The following is a 21,927-nucleotide window of genomic DNA, read 5'->3' on the forward strand; positions in this document are numbered from 1 at the left end:
TGTATCAAAATGCAGGTATCCAAGATGTAACTCTAGGAGAAGAGTTAAGTGCTCAAAATGCAGTATCTACTTACATAATATCTTTTAAAAAATGAAATTTCATTCAAAATAAGGTTTAATAGATTATTAATATAATAAATTTTGTAGTTTTTTCATTTATAAGGCCTATATATTTCATTTTTCATTTATATTTAATTTTTTTTCATTTATAATAAGAAAGGTATAGTTATTAAGTAACCTGGAAAATTAAATAATTTTTTTTTGTCAAGGATGCTTTAACTTACTTGAGGAACACATATGTGTATATGAGACCTGAGGAACACATATGTGTACCTTAAAATTACAGACTTAAAACTGTTTGATCAGCAAATATTTTTTCCACAAATTATTGAGATTAAACAAAGGTAAAAGATCTTGAAATCAAATTTTTAAACCAGTTAAAAAAAAAGTAAGGACTGAAGAGGATAAAATTGAAAGAAATAAAAGTTCATTTAAAATACATCAATAGAGAAGTAATAACTAATTATAATTAAAAAAATGAAAGAAAATCTAACAATAAAATAAATAACACAAGTATTAGATTCAGGTTCTATTTTTTCATCATTATGCAAAGTAATGTAATAAGTGCAAACTTTTGAGGAGAAATATATATATATACAAACTTATAGATATTTCGAAAATAAATTAGTCCTATAAAATGCAGTAGAAAAGAATCAATGACAAATTATGAAAAATTTGAAATATACCACTATTACTGCGATTTTACTTCCTTTAAAACTAAGATCCACATATGTGGACATGCATATAAATTATCATAGTCTTCCTAAATATATGATATTTTAATGGTTTTAAATAGGTTGATATTTTATGAGGCTACAGATGGGGATACTTAAGATACAGTGGATGGTTGCAAAGAGGTTATCGCCCAGTAGTAAACAAAATGAGCGATAGCTGACTGACATCAGTTACCCAATGGTCTGTTAAATATGAAACAATTCTTGTGCATTTGCTTTAGGAAATAGCACATGATTTTTTTCCCTCAGTTTAATGGGGTTTTGTGCTTCTGCTTTAGCATAAAGTTCCATTTAGCAATTATTAAAAAGAATATAAATTAAATTAAAAAACAAAAGTATTATGCAGTTTAAGTTATGCAAATTAAGCTGTTTTATTACTTTCAATGATATCAATAAGTTTTTTTTATTATTATATTTTAAATACTTAGTATTGCTTAGTTTAATCATTACTGTTCCTTAAATCATATTGAATTCTTTTTTCTATATCATTTTCAAAAAACCATTAATATTTTTCTTTCTTCTGAATTCAGATTTTAGTATCAGATTAATATCAATGTTGATAAAAGAATCAAAAGTTGAAACATTATTATATGAATAAAGAATTGTAAAAATAAGAAAAGAGAAAATGCAAAACTGTGCTTACATTATCCCTGTTCCAATTATACCTGTATAATTTTCACATTTCTTTTATTCATTATAATAAAATTGTTGCATGTTTCCTCTCAGAAGTTACACTGAAATTATTAGATTAATGGTTGGGAGAGGACTAAAGTTCATGTAAAAATCAGAAAATATAATGTTGAATTTTTTTACCGTATTTTTGATTATGTATATTTATAAAAACAAAAAATAAAAATCCTATATAAAAATAATTAATCATTAACATTATTATTATATTCTGTGTATTGTTGAAGTTTTTAAACCCATTAAAAAGAAGTACTGTATGTTGCATTTTTATATAAATGCCAATTAATAACTTGAATAAATTTGTTGGTTGAATATTTTTGGAACCAAAAATTGGAGGCAATAGTATTAATAATTTTTGTTTACTCAAGATATATATATATATATGGCATTCTTTTCTTTCTGAAAGAACTGAAAAAAATTGCTTAATTTTTGAAAATGTATTTTTAAGATTTTTTAATGCATTTTTAATATAATTACATTAGAATGCTATTTGTATAAAGTATTAAAAAACTGTAGCATTTGCTCAAAACTTGTTTCAAGAAATCCAGGATGTATATTTTTGGACTACTTTAAAAGTTAACCTAGTATTTTCTAACTTTTTGAATTAACGTTTAATAAACTATATAGTATATACAATTTTTATAAAATTTTATAACAGATGGAGTATGCACCATTGAAATCAGATCAGTTTTTAAAAGAAAATAAAATATATTGATAATTTGATATAGTGGCATAACTTGGGTGGGGTGGGCTGGGCAGGTGCAGTAGATAACCAATTGCTAGCTGCCACAAATTGAGAAATCGGTTTGTTGCATTTAGGGGGAAAAAAAAAAAATTGAAAATTTTTTTAATTTCTGAAGTGATAGATATTTTTAAACCATGTATTTTGTAAATAACTATCAATTATTATTTTAATAGTATTTGTAATAGTAAGCTATATATTTGTTATTCTAAAATGCAATATGACTATATTGAATATGTAATTTTTTATTAACAAAGAAATGCAATTATTATTAAAAAATTGAATCATTTGTTCTTTTAATAGTTATTATATCTTTTTCTCTCTTTTACAAAATTAGATACATTTATACATTAAAAATTAAATGTTTTTAAATACTTTATAGGTTATGGATGCTAGTTTTCCCTGTGTATATCATTAAGAGCATATAATCTTTAACATTTCAAAATCATATATTTGGCATGTGATACATTTTTTATATAATAAATTAATGGTTGAAATGATTGTTATGACTTTTTTAAATTTTACATATATTTGTATATTTTATAAGATGGTTATTTTCTGAATTTCAGGATAAAAAACATCTGCAGCAATTAACTGTTATTCAACTGTAATGTAAATTAAACACATGCACTTTAATTCGTTATACAATGTGAAATTATTGTAATTTCATGAGTGCCAAATAAAAAATAATTAAAACACATATTTAAAAATAAATCATTTTGCTAAATTTTCTTAACAGATGAATGTAAGGAGCTAAATCATTAACTCATTTAGCTGCAAACTTTCCATGCTTTTGTTCATGCCTCAAAAGTTAATTCAAATAATAATGCAATTTTGTACACTTTCATTTATATTTTCTTGTTTAATTCCTGACTATTTATAGCAATTAATGTTTTCAGAATGCCAAAATTATCAAAGCAAAAATAGTTTGAGTTTCAAGAAAAGGAAAAAGAGGAATTAAGTTGATTATATATTTTTAATTAGAGGGTGAAGAAGAAAACTAGTATGGTATCTACCCTGGGTGCTATTTGAGACAGTTGTGTCTCAGATTCCATGGTTATAAATTGTTCAAACTCATTTAATACAAGCATTGTTATTATGCATTATCATACATACACCCAATATTGAAACAGAAACAAATGAAAAGGATTATTTTTAATAACAATGAAACCCAAAATTATGACATTATTAATCAATCAATATTATGTAAATAAATGTTCCTTAATGAATTCTGGTCTCAAATTCTATTGATAAACAGTTATGGTCATAGCAAAATAATTTCATTTTTAAATAAATCTGAGTTATCAAATATGTACTTCATAGTTTGCAATTTTCAAAATCTAATCTAAATTCTAAAAAGAAAGAAAGGAAAAAAAAGAATCTTAGTAGAAAATCTAAGAAAATTATTTACCAATGATTTTCATAATAATCGGGGAATTTGGAATACTTGATTTTATTTGCTTTCATATTTATAAAATTTACTGAATTCTTTACAGAGAGTTATATTAATAATAATAATAAATTTAAAACTATAAATATAATAGTAAAATTAAAACAATAGCTACTCTAATAAGTGTCAAAATATAAATAAATAATTCTTTGAGAACATTTTTCTTAAATAACTTTTTTAAGAATTTGAAGGACCTAATTTAGATGCTATAGCATTGTACTAAAATTCTGAGATCCTCTTTTTTATCTCTATAAACTTTAATAAATATCTGTATGTCTTTTATTAGAATTTTTAATTAATTAAAAATAAAAAATTTTGGCATTTTTCTGAAAATATTATGACCTAAAAAATAATTTTTACATTATCTTTTTAATATGAATTTTTTGAAATATAATTTTTTTTATTCTAAATCAAATGCGTTTTGCAGTAATAAATTTAATTTTTGTATAGAAATTAATTTTTTTTAATGATGCTACAAATATTCCGTCCTGTTCCCCCCCCCCCCATTGTTTATGCACAAGATTGGAGGCTTCTTTTTCCATGTTCAGTAGGTTTCCATACTAAGTATGGTTTTAACAAAATTTTGTTATTTGTACAATTAAAGTTTTAACTTCAAAATCAAGAAATGGTGAGTGCTGTCCTTTCTTGCAATATAACTGGATGTAAAAATATATATTTAGAAAACTAAGGATAAGCATAGCACAATGAACTGAGTGACGTAAGGCTTTGAAAATAGTATGAGTTATATATGTATTAATGTTTGAAAGTTTTGCTGAGGAAGCCATTAAGACATAGTTACATAAAAACAAATATTTAAATGAAATTTCTAACAACCATTAATCTTGGAAAACCAATTGGTTGACACAGACTGCTACTATCTTATAAAGGGGGAGGGGGGATTTGCTGATTATTACACTCTCAAGTAGTTCCATTTGTAATTTGCATATAAACAGGGGAAATCTTTAGTAATTACCTAGATAGTAAGATATTGAAATAACACTCATCAAATTTTTAATCTTCTAGACAGTTTTTGCATTAAAAAAAGACACTTACTTAATGAAATAAAAATTAGTCAGATTAAATATATTAAGAGGTCCTTCTTATTTTGATCAATTTAATTCACCTAATCTGCTAATAGGAATTCATTAAAATAATAATTTTATTCCATACAATATTTTTGAAAAAAATCAAATTTATTTCACTTCCCCCTTTTTTTAAACCCTACATTAAAAATGAATTGTGGATCCAAAATTGAATTTCAAAATTCTTATTGATTCCTTCAAATCAGTGTGCCAACAAACAGCCTCTTTTTTTTCGTGCCACTTAAGCAGGAAGCAAGGTCATAAACATCCCACTCCTTCTACTTCTATTGAGGGAGATAATTAATTGACTATTTTTTGCAAAGTATACCTGAAGGTATACTTGGTTGAATATAATCAATGAATATCATTGATTGAATATAATCAATCAATGCCATGGTTGTACCACAGGAAAATAGTAAAAAAACCAGTTTCTAGTGACCAGATCAGCATCAGATCACCAAATGGTAGTTGCATTAATGATTTATGTCTCCATTAGATATGTTAAAAATTATTTGAATTAAATGTCTCTTTTCATTTACAAACATTTTCTAGATTTAGTTTTTAAAAGAATTTTCTGGAAATTCTACTTTCCAATTTTTCCTCATACACATAATATAATCATCCATTTAGGCAGGCAAAAAAAGAGAGAAAGATTTCATTGTTCATTTCATCAATTTATTGTTATTTATTTTATTATGCAAAAGAAAGTATTTTAAATATTGTGTGATGTCCTAGTGCAACAAAAGAAACTGAGCTAGAGAGAAAATTATAAATTCATCTTCTTGATATAGATAGAAGGAAAGGAGATTCCATGGATTTCATTATTTTTCAATACAGAATTACAAAAATAAATAGAATGATTTATTTTTTTTTAAAAATGAGTTCCCCAAATTTTAAAGTTTAATGCACTTTAATGGAATAATTCCTTAGTTTATCTAGAAGTATGCCGATACCAAAAAATATTTTTTTGATATCAATAATAACTGTGCAAATGAAACTATATGATAACAAAATTATTAAACTCTATTAATTAGTAAGATTATAATATTGTGTTCAAGGTAGTATAAGATTATATAGATTATTTCCCAATTCTTATATAAAATTCACAATTCAAGGAAACAAATTTACAATTAAACATTCATTATTATGCTACAGTATACTTACTTTTTCAACCATACTCTTTGGAAACCATTTTGCAAAATCAGATAAAATAACTAATTATATCATAAATAAATTCAGTATTTTATTATCAAACACATGTATTTTTTTAAAGCTACATAATTCCACTTTCTAGAAGTAAAATTAAAATATCCAAATATTAAACTGTTTAGATTTTATGAAATTTGCACATGTTTGGCGATGGAGAATAAATACACATTTTATCCATTAAAAACCATAAATTTAATTAATAATTCTTAAAGCACTTTAAATACTTGGTGAAATAATATGCAATACACATCAATGATCACCTAAATTCAAAGTTTGAACTGCAGCAAAATCGAATAGAAAATGACAAGATTTACAAAGTTTCATTAGTCAGTTATTTTAAATAATAGCAATATATTTTAGCTGCTGTTGCCAACACCACAAGTAGAATGCATTTGAGCTGAGCAATTTGAGCTCCTGTTGCCAACGCCACATATGTTGACCTGAGGACTGAAGAGGATAGACACTAGTATGAGTCATGTTGATTTTTGATAAATATTAATTTCTAGAAAAGTTACACTCAAAGTCATATAAATTTTACATCAAACAATTGTGATACTATATAATTTTAAACTAAAAAATAAAATACAGAAAATCTTTTAAAAAGCAACTTTAGGAGACACAATCTATTAAAGAGCAGTTGTATTTTCAGATTATTGAAAAAGAGATTGGTATTGAAAGTTCAATAATCTCACTTCTTAAAGGTTCATAGAAAGGTCTTAATGTAATTAGTACTTGCATTTAGCAAATACTTGCTTTACCTGCAAATACTTGATTTCTAGAATGAATAAAAGTATACCAAAACAATTATAAAGATTTGGTCATGCTTAAAACAGAGTTCAAAGTGGTATTTTAAATATTTTCCCTATGCAGATAATTTTTTTCCTGAGCCCAAATGAATGTAACTAAGAAATGAAGGGTAATAATTAATAAAAAGGTAGTTAATTTTGCAAATGAATATGTTTATATATCCTAACATATGTATTACTTTAATCTTAAATTTATCATTATTATTAGCACATTTGAATCATAGGTGGCAATAGAGGTTCATTGATGGAGGGAGGGGAAGCAAATTCAAGAGAGGAAAGCAAAATTTCTCTAATTTGGCTTCAAAATAGCTTATGAAATTCTACTTTACATTTAATAAAATAATATACTTAATTAAAGGAAATGTAGTATTATTTAGCTTTTTTAATTCAAATACTGACTTTTTCTTTCATTGTTAAAAATTTGTACAAATATTTGAAAAAAAATATTCTGAGTTTCTTTTACTAACCATCGAAAGATGATCAATGTTTGAGTCTTTCTTATGGGACATTTCAGATTTAATTGTACTTAGATCTAATTCTAAAAAAAAATATTATTATATTTTATTCTAGATTGTAATATATAGATAGAAATATGAGTTACAACAATAAATAACCTACATTTGTTGTAGTATGATCATGGAAAATATTCAATCAAAGTTTAACAAGGAATACATTTTTAATACTTTGAATTTGGTTCGAACATAACACAGTTCTTAATTTTTTCTTTAATCTTTTTTAAATACTTATTAAATATCTCAGTTACAACAAAAATGAATTAATTGAACAGGACTACAGTAATTTATAAATGCCTAATATTGGATAATGATAATATAAGCAAAATAATATTTTATAAAATTAAAGTAATAAATCTAAAAATTCATAAAATTTTTCTTGTAAAAGAACAATGCTTCTACAATATAGAATTATATGAAAAGAATTAATGTATGACACTATCAACACAAGAAAAAACACAATAAGTCATATGTTTATTCTTTAAAATACCTTCCGGAATTCAGAATGAAAGAAAAAAATCAGTTATCTTCGACAACAATACCATGTAGAGGCTTAGAGTTCATTTTGTTTCAAGCTATAGCTTTTGATGAAAAAATTACTCATGGATTCTATCTTTTCTTTACTCCCACTTCTAAAACCAAAGTTACCTGATTTTATTGTACTAATATAGGATATTTCACACTCATATGTCATTTAGCATAATCATTGGCAAAGCATTCTTAAAAAAAGAACACATTCAATTTTGTATCATTATACTTGATGAAATACATGAGTGAATGCATGTTCTTCTAATGGAAGCTATATAAAATGAACTTAGAAATTAAATTCAAATGGTTTTAAAAGAGAAATGTTTTAGAAATACAGAATAAGCAATAAAAAAATATTCAATATATATTCAGATTAAATAATAAATTAAGAAATATTCAGATGCGTATCAAGTGCGAGAAATGCACAAAAGAAAATTTACTGCAATTTGGGCATGAACAATATAGAATGAGGAAAAGATAAGATGATCTTATTATTTCTTAAGAAGGCTGGAGAAAATACAGGGTGTCCATAAAAGAACTCTGGGGTTGTAAAGAATTATATTGAGTTAATAATATGAGTTTGGGTAGGTCACTTAATTTTGAAAAAATCAGCATCTCATCAAATTTTATTCACAACAGTTTTTCAACACTAGGTAGCATTGTGCATCATTGACCTTGAAGTAATGTAGCAGAGGCCCCTTCCATAGTACAATGTGATGCCTTTGCCTCAACAAAAGGCTCAGTGCATTATCTGGTTTATAGAAATTGGATCTGTCACCATTGTATAGTGGAACTTTCAGCGTGGGTATGGCGGTGATGCGCCTAAGGGCAAAATTGATCGATAGAACCATTTGTCAATGACTACGTGTGTTTAAAGAAACAGGAAGTGTGTTAAAGCAGAGTGTCTGAAGAGAATAACAATTGAACCCATACTTCATGTCAACAAAGTCCGGAAAAAAAATCACTGTCACAGCACATTCTTCAATTGGGCATACCCAAATCAACTGTTCAAAGGTTGTATGCACTTAAATGCATACAAAGTACTACTCATGCAAGAAATCAAACCATTTTACTGTTACTAAGATAGAAATTATAAATACTAACAAAGATTTTTTTAATGTGATTTTTACTGCTGATGCCATTTTTCATATAAGTGGTACTGTGAACTGACACAATTGTACATTTTGAGGTTTACAGTTGCCTCATGAGTTCATGAAAACATCAATATTACTCATCAAAAGTGAATGTTTCACATGGGCTAGTACATAAAAAGTTACAGGTCTCTTCATTTTTGTGGAAAATTCCTTAAATGATGATGTCTATTGTGAAATGACAGAGGAGTGTTTTCACTCAGGTGGTTGATATTGAGACAGAGAAGGATCCTGTCTACTTTCAGCAAGATGGAGCATCACCTCACTTCAGTTTGCATGTACAGGGGCCACTGGATACTCGATTTGGCAACAGGTGGATTGGAAGGGTAGGGTCTACTTCTTGACCTCCAAGAAACCCAGATCTGAATACATTAGACTTTTTCTTCTGGGGACATGTCAAGAATCTTGTTTATGTTGAGAAAATTCAGGATGTAAACCATCTCAAAGGATAATCACTTGCAAGCCAAACATCACTCCAGACTTGCTGGCAAGGACATGGGAAGAGACTGAATATGGTTTGGATATGTACTGTGCCACAAACAGGACACATTGAAATCTACTAAATGGTAAAAAACTTGATAAATTAACTTTTCATTACATGTATATAGATAAGATTAACCTAATTTTATGATTGAATAAAAAAAATGCATGAAAAGTCCAGAGTTCCCTAAAGGACACCCTATATTTTGCAAATATGTACACAAACATATTTTTTATGCAATGCTTAATAAATTATAAAAATATGTAATTTGAGCGTTAAATGCTCTAAATAAAATCTAAATGTATACATTATATGTGCACATTTAGATTAAAAAAACTAATACATTTTATTCAAAAACAATTACTTGAATTTCAACTCCCCTCCCTATCTTGACTGTTTGGCATGTATTCTTATGGCTTAAGTACTTTTCTTTCTCTGAAGCTATTGCAATCTAATATTCCTCCCATTTTCCCCACATTTGCATGCATTTTTTTCTTAACAATTCTGCATATAATGGTGTGATTGACATGCATATGGAATTACTAAATTTTTAATTTTTTGATCTGCAATTAAATGAAAGTATTAAGTAATTTAAAATGCAAAAATCAGTTGAAAATGCTTCAAATCTCCAATTTCCCTTAAATTATTCAAGGAATTAATAATAATGGTTCCTAATTAGGAAGTTAAGTAAATTTGTATGTCAAGGGTATTATGTATGAATATTCTATAATTAATTATTTTAATCATCATTTTATCAAGACATTTTTATCCAAAAACAATTAAAAATTTAGAAGCTCTTGAAATTATATAGTTTTTGATAAAAGTAACAATTGAAAGAAAAAAAAATAAAAAGAAGAAAAGGGAAAAAAATGAATATATATATGTATGTATATATATTCTCCGATGGAATAGTAATAATACTGAAGATAGACTCTGAAAAATTTATTTACTAATATATTTAACAAGTTTAGTGTATATTTGATAAGCACTTTTAAAGCAGCTAAAAAGCTACCATATCACAAATAGCTATTTTTTTTTTTTTTTTTTTGGTCATCAGTTACAATTGGTAGTACTACATTAGTAAAATAATTGTAGCCTAGTATAAATTAAATTGCAAAGAAAAAAAAAAGACATTTTACTATGAATAAATTCTATTTGCAATCATACTTTACTATCATAGTTCACTTACTCTGCTAATTTATAGTGATTTCACATAATTTGGCTACATCAAAGTAAAATTTCTTAGCATGCACATTGCACGTGTCAAGAGAAAAGAGTACTTTATTAAATTTAGTTTAAACAGTAACCAGATTTTACAGAATTCTCATAATGGAATAAGTGAAATGAACTTACAAATTTTTCCTAGAAACTAACAACTGGATGAATAAAAGGGCGAATCTTTTCACTCTATTCATGTACAATATAAAAACTTCAACTTCTCTAATAATTCCACTGATAAGTGATTGAAATAGTGGATGCAAGTAAATTTGTTTTCATAAAACATGATACCATCATAGCCGAAAGAATTCCTATCTGAAGAATGCAATTTCTTAGTCACTTATAGTTTGTTGATTTTTCTGAAATTGAGTGAAATTATAGATAGTTTGTTGAGTGAAATTATAGATAGAATAAGTGCCATTTAAATTATGTCTGCAAATTCACAGACATAATGCCATCAACATCCATCATATTGAGTTCTTAGTCGACTAAACAATAAATGTCAGCAAAATGCAACATCTTATTCATCAATCACTTTGTTGGTTAAAAGCAGAGCAGAGTACAAGCAAAAAGCAGAGCTTAATGTTGCAAGTCATATAATATAAGTTGAATGACTAATGACATTTGTCAAATTTAGAATTGTTGATATCTGACCAAACCTGATAGGTGAAATGGGACATTTTATTGACTTGCCATTTTATCGATTATTTTGTAAAATGTAGTAAAAATTACTAAAACCATTTTCTTATAGACATATCGATTGTTTAAAGTATATTAAATTTATTAATAATAAATCAAGATGCTGACATAAATGACATCATAAATCCGATGGCATATATAGATGGCAATATGACCATGTGGCTCATCTGCAGAAATGATCAGAATGATCATGTCACTCATTTACAGGACTGTATACTTTATGACTTTGGACAGAATAGAACCAGAAGGTGAAGGTATATGCATTATTTGAAGGTAGTTCACTTCAAAAATTTCTTACATGCATTGCATAGTTAGTTTCAGAAGTGGGTCTATGGGAAGTGGTCTAAAATTTATTCAGCCATGAATTTTTAAAAAAATTTATTTTTATACTAGCCATTTTTGGTGACTAGTTGGTTCATTGAGAATAATGGTCACTAAAATTCTCAATAAAATATTTTATGAAACTTGATATTTATGGTTCTTAGAGATAAATACTTTTAAGCTTCAAATTTCGATAGTCATATAATTCATTCTATTTCAGAAGTCTTGCACTATTCTGTTCATTATACTTTGTATTTTTCTACTGTTTTGTTATATGCCCTAAAATTTGAACTTAAATTTGAAACGGAAGTAATCAAACTTATACTTTTTATTTTATTTATTTATTTTGCTGAAACCATTTTTTAAAAAAAAATTATGAGTGCAGGAAATAAAATCATTTAATACTGAAGTGTTATGTGAATTATTGTGTGAGGTTATGTGCGAGAATATTTTTTTAAAAAATTAATGCAATTTCTCAAAGGTATCTGGTATCTGTATGATAAATTTCTCTGAATCTTCATTCAATTCAATTTTCAGATTTACTTCCTAAAGGATTTAACCAAATGTAAATAATATTCAAAAAAAAAAAAATTCCTGTCAATAAATACATTTTTTAAATGTATTTATTGACAGGTGAATATTAAATATTATTGTGAATATTAAATTTTATGTAACTTATTGGTTCTTGAATCATATTCATTAAAATATTCTTGACATTCTTAAAAAAATATTGAAAAAAAGGTACAATCTTCTCCATAAAACAGTGCTTTTTTCTGTCTTACTTAAAAAAAATAGCACCTTTACTTAAAAAATTCAATAGAAATTTCAAATTAATAAAAGTAATAAGTCACTAATAAATAGTGATGAGAAGGTATAAAAACATTAAGATTACAATCTTTTAAAATTATTTTATGTTTGTTTTTGAAAAATCCATTATATTTTTATACCATTTATTCAGGATAAAATTTCACATTGAAATTACTTAATTCTAATATAGCTTGAAACTACCATAATTACAAATAATATTAATAAACATTTCAAGTGTATTCATTCTTGAATTACAGTAAGCATTATGTTTGATGAAAAAATGTGAAATAATGACAGCAATTGCTTGATTGTAAACATTTACAGATTGATTGGCCGATTATCTCACAGTTTTAATAATTCTATATAATTATTATACATTTCAGATTTAAATTTAGATTTTATTCTGAAGTAATCCCTTTCTTATTCACCCTACTATCTGCTTCATTCTATACACTTCTTTCCACAGATAGCAATACTATTCAGGTCAGAACATTCTTACATTCCAAAATTTACAACTAAAGTACTTGAGTTGTTCACCCCACTGTATTGCAATAGGGCACACATAAATTGTGCTTTAATTTTCTGAATTAATTTTTCAAATGATCTATGTAACAATTTTGCATAAATCAAAAATACTCTTCAGGAAAAATTCAGATTTATATTTGAAGTGATAGTATACACAATGAAAAAAAAAAAAAAAAGGATTCTTAGATGCTGGGCTTACTTAAAAAAAGACTTTAAAAAGCAATTTGTTTTAAGTTATCCACTTTTTTTTACCCCTAGCAAACTATTTACGTGGTGAATTACTGTTATCCCAGAGGCAAAAATTAAGTAGCTGCATATCTACCAGGTCTCTATATATGGTCAAAAGATGGGATATTTTATAGAAAGCTGAATGTATGAACATGAAGTTACCGATTCTGATACAGATTCACATTAACTAAAGAGAAAAGAATAGAAAAATCCAAAAAAGTGAGAGATATATGGAGAATATGAAAGAAAATCAAATCACTAAGGAATATCAAAGCCCTTATAACTGTCAAGTAAAAAGAAAATGTGCTTTTACAGACTCCTATTTTCAGCATTAACATTTATAGTAGTAGACATAATTTTCTTAGTTTAACACTAAAGGAAATAGTATCATGAGATTTTTCTATTAAGAAACAAAACATTATTGACAAAACACTACAATAACAATATTATTATTAACAAAAATATTTTTGCTAAGTAAAAATAACAAACAATACACTAAATATAGACAAATTTTGCAAAATTATATGAAAGTCACAAACCAACATCTGGATCTTTGGCTAGTTCTTCATATGAGCCATAAGCTTTAGGAATGTTATGATTAGACGCAAATTCTTTAGCTGATGCTAAACTCCTAGCTGCAATGGCAACAAACTAAAAATAAAAAAAAAGAACATGTATATTTCTTAGAAGTTTTAAATTTCATTTCTAGACCAGAAAGCATTTAAATAGGTATGCAAAATCATACCAGTTTTTCAATTAATTTTCTTATTTTTTAATGATTTACATAGAATAACAAATGTCACTATTTATTTATAAAAGTCTAACCTTAGATGAAAATTTTTATTCAGCAATATTAATAGTAGAAAACAAATTCATCTTTTTATTTGCAGCAAGACTCACATTCTTCTATTATATATTACCTACTGAAATTAAAAAAAAAAAAAAAAAAAAAAAAAAAAAAAAAAATTAATTGATTTTGGCCTATTCCTAAATAATGAAACCTCCAAATTTACCGATTGTTTTTTTTTATCCAATTACTTTATATTCGTAAAAATCTTTGAAAATACATAAATCATATTTTTTGATATAGAATCAAAATTCACAAATTCTAACAATATTTTAAACATGATTTTTTTTAAAAATTGCCAATAAATATGAATTATCTACTGTTGAACTGGGCATAGTAAAGGAAAAAAAGCTACTTAGAAGTTAATAATTCCTATGCCCCAACATATTTTAAAAGAAATATTATGATACTTATTAATTAAAGGATTGGTGGTTTATTGATAAATGCATACAAAATTTAAACTTTATATAAACAGATGCTTGCTGTTGTCAAATATATTAAAAACGTACTCATAGGGTTGCAATGCCAATTTGGTTTTGGTGCTACATTAGACGAGTTTTTGGCTCTTTCACAGTTAATTAAAAGTACCAAAAGAATTATAAATAATTTATTTTCTTTTATTGAACTGTTACTGTTTTAATAAACTAATGATTCAGATTTATTGAAAAGACTTGCATACATTTTAATAATAGCACTTATATTAATAAATTAGCATGAGGAAAGTAAACCAAAATGTCTTCTAGAAAAAAAAAAAAAATATCTGTTTCTGTTAACATACTTCATGTTGTCCACCTTCTGGTATACTTTGGACAGCTGTTACAAAGTCATGGCATATTTTTCCAGCACTGACGACTCCCCACTTAGTTGCCATTGCTTTCCTTTAAAATGTATTAACATAAAAATGATATTTTATTGAATTTTCTAGCAATAAATAAAATGACAATTTAGTTATCTTTTAGATCACAATTAAAAAAATTTTTTTTAAATATTGGGGAGAAGGGAAAAAAAAAAGAGATTTAAAATGCAAATAATTACATATGAATTGATTAGCATTATTAGCATTAATTAGGAAACTTTAATTAGGGAAAACAATTTTCAATTATGCTCATGTAACAAAAAAATGTAACTATAACTTTTTTAATTGTCAATCATTTGATGCAGTATTAATATGCTCTAGCATTAAATTACATTATATTTGACTCATAAATATGATTCATTTCTGAAAAAAATTGCTAAAAAGGAACATAATAATAGCAACGAATTCTTTTTTTCGCCAAAAATAAGTTACATTAAATTAATTTTACTCACTTGTGTTATCAGTAATAGAGCCAACTTAGGAGTAGTCTAGAAGGCCGAGAAAGTGAGGGGTACAAGGGTTACATATTGATATACTTCTCCAATTTTCACGTGATATCGTTCAAGAGTCAAGCCACTTTTGCGTGAAACAAAAATACAAAAAACAAATCCTTATATACACCAAAATGTGGGAGAGCGGGGGGGGGGGATTGGAATTATTAAATCTCATTGAATATTTCCGTAAACAGACAGGAATATGATTGTACTTTAAGATATGTATAGGAGCATGATAGACTTTACAATATTTCACTATTTTAAGCATTACGATTTTTTAAATCTTGTTTATTTACTTTTGTGTTGTAATGCTAGTAGTATTTGGATGCCCATAATGATACGCATACACTCAATTTGAATAGTTGCTTATAAACTGAAACAATGAATGCTTAACTTATTTGTTTAGTAGAAAAATATGTCAAAGATTAATATAATTAAATAAGATTTATTAACTTAAATGAAAAGGAAAAAGTAGCAAGGTATCTTGCTGCCAATTTATTTGGCACATTCACTAAACTTTGCTAACTGCTAAAAGATTTTAATTTTGATTATACAAAATATTCAGTGTCTGAATTCTTCATTTAAGGCATGTTATCTTCCTGCATTTATCTATACAATTTATTGATTAAATTAATTAAATCTTTTTAATTCAATTTTTATAATTTTTTAAAATAAATTTAATTCTATAAATAGAATGAGCAATTTATAAAAAGGAATACAATAGCTGAGAATTTTATACGATAAAAACAATTATGAAAGAGGCTTGCATGAATGAAACTGGTTTAAATAATTTGAAAGATAATATTTTGAAATTGACGTCGGCCGAGAGGCATGAAATCACGCATGTGCAAATGGCTTGCTTTTGCTGTACACAGACGGTTTGAATGTCGTCTTTACTAACTTCGCCATCTTACATGCAATTGTTTTCCCGCCCCCGCTGACTACGAACTAGATTGATATATCATTGGTAGGTAATAGAGATTTGCTACTCTCATATGCAGGATATAATGATTCAATAACTTTACATTTATGTCTTGTACTATTCATTTCTTTGAAAGTTTTGCCATTCCGATTAATTGACTTGCGATCCGGAAACAAGACATGGATCCGAGATCAATATCGTTCCTATTCATGTTACCTTCGAACATTAGTTAACACCTTTCTTTCTTTCTAAAACCAATAAATTCTTAAGAAATATTCACTGATAGATAGTTACATAATAGTTCAAGATGTTTTGGAGGTATAATTTGATTACTGGCTCGTGCATAGAAACTTTGTTGGATAAAGAAAATGTTACCCTGAAAGAGTTAATGAACGAAGAAGATATCTTACAAGAATGTAAAGCTCAGACAAAAAAATTACTAGATTTCCTCGTTCGTCCAGAAATTTTAGATGAAATGGTTACTTTGATAATAACCGAACCTAAAGATGATGGAGTTGTAAGTATGCGGTATAGATATGCTAATCGCGCTTGTGAAATGTTGACTTTTGATATTGCGCAGATCAACGATGCTCTTGTTGGCGATGAAAATCTTCTAATAAAACTGTATAATTATTTGTCCACCGATGATCCTCTAAATCCACTTTTAGCAAGTTTTTTCAGCAAGACAATGGGATTACTTATAACTAAGAAAACTGAAATCATGTATGAATTTTTAAAAGATAAAGACTTTATTATGCTAATCTTAAAGCATTTTAACACATCGGCTATAATGGATTTACTGCTACGATTAGTGGCTATTGAAAATAATGAAATGCGAACTACTATTATTAAATGGCTTGATGATCAGAAGCTAATTCAGCAACTTGTAAGTCGTATAGATGTAGAATATGGCGAAGACTTCAATTGTAATGCATCTCATGCTCTATGTGATATAATCAAAGTTTCTAGAGAGCATATGTCTCTGTTACAGGAAAAAGCAGAACCAAATCCTTTGTTGGAAACTGTGGAATCTGTTGAAGTTATTTCTGAATTGCTGAACCATATGTTTAAGGATGTTACTAAAGAAAGTGCTATTGTTAATGGAATTCAAGTTTTGCTGTCATTGCTGGTTTTTAAGAAACAGGGCCCTGCTGGCATACAACAGATGCCTGTAAATCAGGGAGATCCATTACAAGCAGATAATGCCCCATCTTGTTTTGTATCACTATTTAACAGAAATAGTGAAACGGAACAAATAACGGCTTTGGATGTTGAACGTTTGGAACGTGGTGTATCGAATGTACTAGCTGCTATTGGCCCTAGATTGGAAGATTTTCACAATTTGCTCTTAAAACCACCTGTTAAACCTGCTATCACATTCACAATTGGCTGTTTGGATCCTCCTCTTGGAATATGTCGATTAGAAGTTGCTCATTTGCTTACAGCTCTATTATATACCAATAATCAATCAATAAATGAAAAGCTTGCATCACTTAGCTCTATTATAGTTCTTCTAGACATGTTTTTTAAGTATTCATGGAATAATTTTCTTCATACTCAAGTTGAGCAAGCTGTTGGCAGAATTATTACTAATCCTCCAAATCTTGACAAAGAGGGTAATAAAATGCACCCATTATTGGATCAGATTTTGATCCAGTATAAATTAACTGTGAAAATAATTGAATGCTTTTATGAGGAGCCTGGTAAATCTTCAAAATCTAGCAGTAAAGGTTATATGGGTCACTTAACAAAGATTGCTAATCATATTGCTCAAAATGCAGAAAACGGAGTTAATAGTAATTTAATTCAAGAAAAATTAAAGCAATTGCCTGAAGATCATCAAAAGAAATGGGAGGAATTTATATCAGACAAATTAGCAGAAATCAACCAGAAGAACAGAGTACAGGTTGTAAATGGTCCTCCAATGTCAGCTTCTTCAACTGATGAAGAGTCAATTGATTTCAGAAGTGTACTTTTTGGTAAAGGTACATCTGTTCATCTGGCATTTTCTGATAATCCAATTCATGAAATGACTAGTAATTTTGTTGATCAATTTGGCTTTAATGATGATGACTTTGAAGATGCACATGAAAGTCTTATTTATGCTCGAAATGCTGTTAATCCATCTCAGAATTTCCCTGTTGGTGATGGGAACAGTATGCGGAGTGCTGAACTATTTGAGGAGATTTGCAATGCTAAAATGAATCCAGATGGCGATGCTGTTCTTTGGTCAGATCGAGAGAATTCCTCCTTCTCTTCTTGCTTTAGGTTGAATAAATCTACTGAAGATAATAGCAGTGATTCTGATGAAGAATCCCAAGTATTTGAATCGGAAAATGCACCAGTAGCTCTGAGCTCTGATGAAATGAAAATGGATGTTGATAGCCAAGAGCCTATACTTGATGGTGTTCCAATGGATGTGGCCCCAGTTGCTATCCCTAATCCCTGGGAAACTGCTGATTCTTCAGGTGGGTCATCAGATGATCAAAATTGGGCCGATTTCAGCAATTTTGGATCTTTTGATCCCCCTTCTGTAGACCAATCAGATGTAACTGGTTCTTCTTCATCTGTGGCAATGGAAACATCAGATGTTGTAAGTGAAAAATGTGTCATGAATTCATCAAATGCACTTGTGCCTGAAACCACTTGTAATGATACTGACAAAATGAATGCTTTAAATGCTGTTCTGGATGAGAATAAACAAAAATCTGTTCAGCCTAATTGTAATGAACAATCTTGTGATTTGGATGCTTCATCTTCACCTAAAGTTACACCGGAGACTGCAAATGAATCTGTTTCTTCCAGCCAGTAAAATGTGAGGAGCAAATTTCTTCTAATTTGACTGTTAATTTATATTAATAGATTGTTGCTGTTCACTTTAAAATCTGCATAAGGCATATTGTTAAACATCATTCTTTGGCCTATGTAGTAATGAAAACACAAATAAATAGAAAATACCTGTAATGAACAAATTATATTTTGTGATTTATGAAAAATAGCTTTTGGGAAGTACCTGCTGCAAAGCTCTTTGTAATATTTAAGAAAAATTAAAATAGCATAGAAGGCTAACAAGAAAAATTGTATGGGAAATTACATGAATTGTATATTAGGTAGATTTTTGTGATAAATACATTTGAAATAGTTCTAATGTTGTAATTAAAATGATCAGGGCTGGACTCTGAAAAGTTGCATTATTTTGTTGAATGCTTTTAAAAAATTACAAGCTCTTAAATGGATTTTATTTTATTATGAGTAACATGTTGATTATAATCTACTTACTAATCATATTTGAATCAAACAAAACTTTCTGTTTTATGATATTCTGCAGTGTCAATATTATAAATGTTTAACATCTTGAAATTTTTTTAAAAAAAAGTTTTATAATAACAGTAGCTTAAAAAACGTTTTAACTTTATTTTGTTTGAGGACTATGAAAATAAACGAAAATTGTCATTTTGTAAGCAATTTAATGTTTCAACTTAGCATAAAATATCACATGACATATGATAGCTTTTGACCAATGAATTTATGTCTTCGAAGATAGTACTAAATCTGTGATCAAGTATTTTTCTTTGTGTGTATGGCGCACAGTGTAACTATTATCTTGAAAATATTATCAATAAATGCAATATTATTGACTTAATAGTATGAAGTTTGACCTTAATCATACGTATTAGATTTTCCTTTTCACTTCTAAAGTTACAAAATTTTAAAACCTTTTTTTTTTTTTACCAATTGGATAATTTGCATGAATTCAAGATAAAAATACATCTTAATGCTTATTAGCATTTCATTATTTCAAATTAGTAAAATATCTAAAGAATTTTTGTTTTACATAGAAATTCAATAATTTTTTATGTAGAAAAATAACTAGATAATATCAACAATAGAAGTTGATTGCAATAGCATTATCATATAAATACACATAGTAAAAATTTCTTATATGTCATAAATTAAGAAATATTTACTGTAAATGTAAAACATTCTGGTTTTTTATAATTAAATGAAGTAAGATATTTTGTTGCATTTATAAGAAGAAGAATATAACTATTGAAATATTGTAATGATATCTTACATTAACTTCAAATCTGGAAATTTATCTTGCATATAAAGAGCTCAGAATTGGATAATCTAATAAAAATGTTTTTTATTTTTTATTTTACCAAATAATTTTAGTTATACTTCTGTAATAACTTGTTTTATATTATAAAAAAAATTTTTGAATGTATGATAACGCACATGATAATGAAATAATTCACTACATAATAGAGTAAGCAAATGTATTATGTTTTCAGCTAAATTACATTTGCTTATGTAATTTGACCTACAGTATGTTTTATTTTATCCTGCTATTGAAGATTTTTAAGTTTCTGAAACAAAAACACTTTATTTTTGGTACACATTTATTTAACTTGACTTTTCATATTTGTTAACATGGAATTTTGTCAGTTTTTTCACTTACTGTAATGCACTTGAATTCTGAAATGCTGAACTATATGCTCATGATGACAACATAAAACTTTAATATTTACAAAAATTATCATTTAATAAATTTAATTAGTTTTTAATACAAGATGCAACATATACTAAAATGAGAAAATTAAATTAAATTACTAAAAATTCTAATATATTATGATGTAAATATGACTGAGTATTTGTTTGAAAATCTCTTGCTTTTACAATTTTTGATTTAGCTACAGATTTTTTATTTTTAAAAAAGTTTGTATACTTACAATAAAGATAGACTTTTTAAAAACATATAAATGTTTTACTGCTCTGATTTAAAGTACTGTAGGAATGAATTTATGACAGATGTTTCAAAAACGGATTCTTTTTTGTACAGCTTAAAAATTTATTGTATGTATGACAGCAATAATATAAATTCCTGAATATTGAGTATCTTGTTCTCTAAAATGACATATTATAATTATTCAATTTGTGGATTCAAGTTTGTTTTTATATAGAAAATGGATTTTCATATTCAATAAGTATCTCATGTAAGTAAATTTTTATCATATATGAGTTTAGAGATTTCAAAATAATAGAGTACATATAAAATTGTAAATTTTATACAGTATACTGAGTATCTTAAAAGATATTTCCACTAATTTAGTTAAGGTGACCATTTTTTTTAACCTGAAACCAGGACAGTCATGCCCAAATTTTATAAATTTTTATCAAAAATTCACCCAACGGCCAACCTGTATAACTAAGTAAATTTAAAAAACTTTTAGATATCAAAAAATGTTGCGTTTATTTAAACACAAGAAATGTGAAAACTAAAATATGATTTTACAATATAAAAATAAAACATAATAAACATAAAATAACATGATAAGCCATACCTAATATAATAACATAATAAAACATAAGGAGTTATTTAATTTTGTTTGTTTTTTTATATTTTTCTGAGGAATGAATTGCTTTTAACAAATTTTTGTTTTCCTGTATATTTTCATAGAATTCCATATAGGTTGCATTTAAATTATTTCTGACAATCAACAAGGATTGCGACACCTGACGATATCACATGGAATTATCAGGGTTGCCAGTTCTAATTTTATTATT

The 21,927-nt window shown here is 26.8% G+C and overlaps 3 protein-coding genes across 12 annotated transcripts in view; 2 read left to right on the forward strand and 1 right to left on the reverse strand.

Moving 5' to 3' along the window:
• Positions 1–15,904, reverse strand: part of LOC129980858 (trans-1,2-dihydrobenzene-1,2-diol dehydrogenase-like) — a 45,297-nt gene extending 29,393 nt beyond the window's left edge. For 2 of the 4 annotated variants that reach the window (XM_056091293.1, XM_056091290.1), the window contains exons 1-3: positions 15,276–15,319; positions 14,866–14,965; positions 13,780–13,891 (exon numbers count right to left, since the gene is read on the reverse strand). In XM_056091293.1, the coding sequence (XP_055947268.1) occupies positions 13,780–13,891; positions 14,866–14,965; positions 15,276–15,304 (241 nt within the window). In that variant the 5' untranslated portion in view covers positions 15,305–15,319. The other 2 variants (XM_056091292.1, XM_056091291.1) reach the window with 2 other exon arrangements.
• A 350-nt stretch (positions 15,905–16,254) lies between these two features.
• The window catches only part of LOC129981777 (serine/threonine-protein phosphatase CPPED1-like), a 143,130-nt gene continuing 137,457 nt past the window's right edge, over positions 16,255–21,927 (forward strand). For 5 of the 7 annotated variants that reach the window (XM_056092780.1, XM_056092778.1, XM_056092779.1 and 2 more), the window contains exon 1: positions 16,255–16,404. The gene's annotated coding sequence lies outside the window, so the exon portion shown is untranslated. The remainder of the gene's footprint in view (positions 16,405–21,927) is intronic. The other 2 variants (XM_056092781.1, XM_056092783.1) reach the window with 1 other exon arrangement.
• On the forward strand, positions 16,330–19,997 carry LOC129981776 (serine/threonine-protein phosphatase 6 regulatory subunit 3-like). The gene has a single exon (XM_056092776.1). The coding sequence runs from the start codon at positions 16,667–16,669 to the stop codon at positions 19,169–19,171; it is 2,505 nt and encodes an 834-aa protein (XP_055948751.1). The 5' UTR covers positions 16,330–16,666; the 3' UTR covers positions 19,172–19,997.

Source organism: Argiope bruennichi, chromosome 8, assembly GCF_947563725.1.
Source record: "Argiope bruennichi chromosome 8, qqArgBrue1.1, whole genome shotgun sequence".
Lineage (NCBI taxonomy): Eukaryota > Metazoa > Arthropoda > Arachnida > Araneae > Araneidae > Argiope > Argiope bruennichi.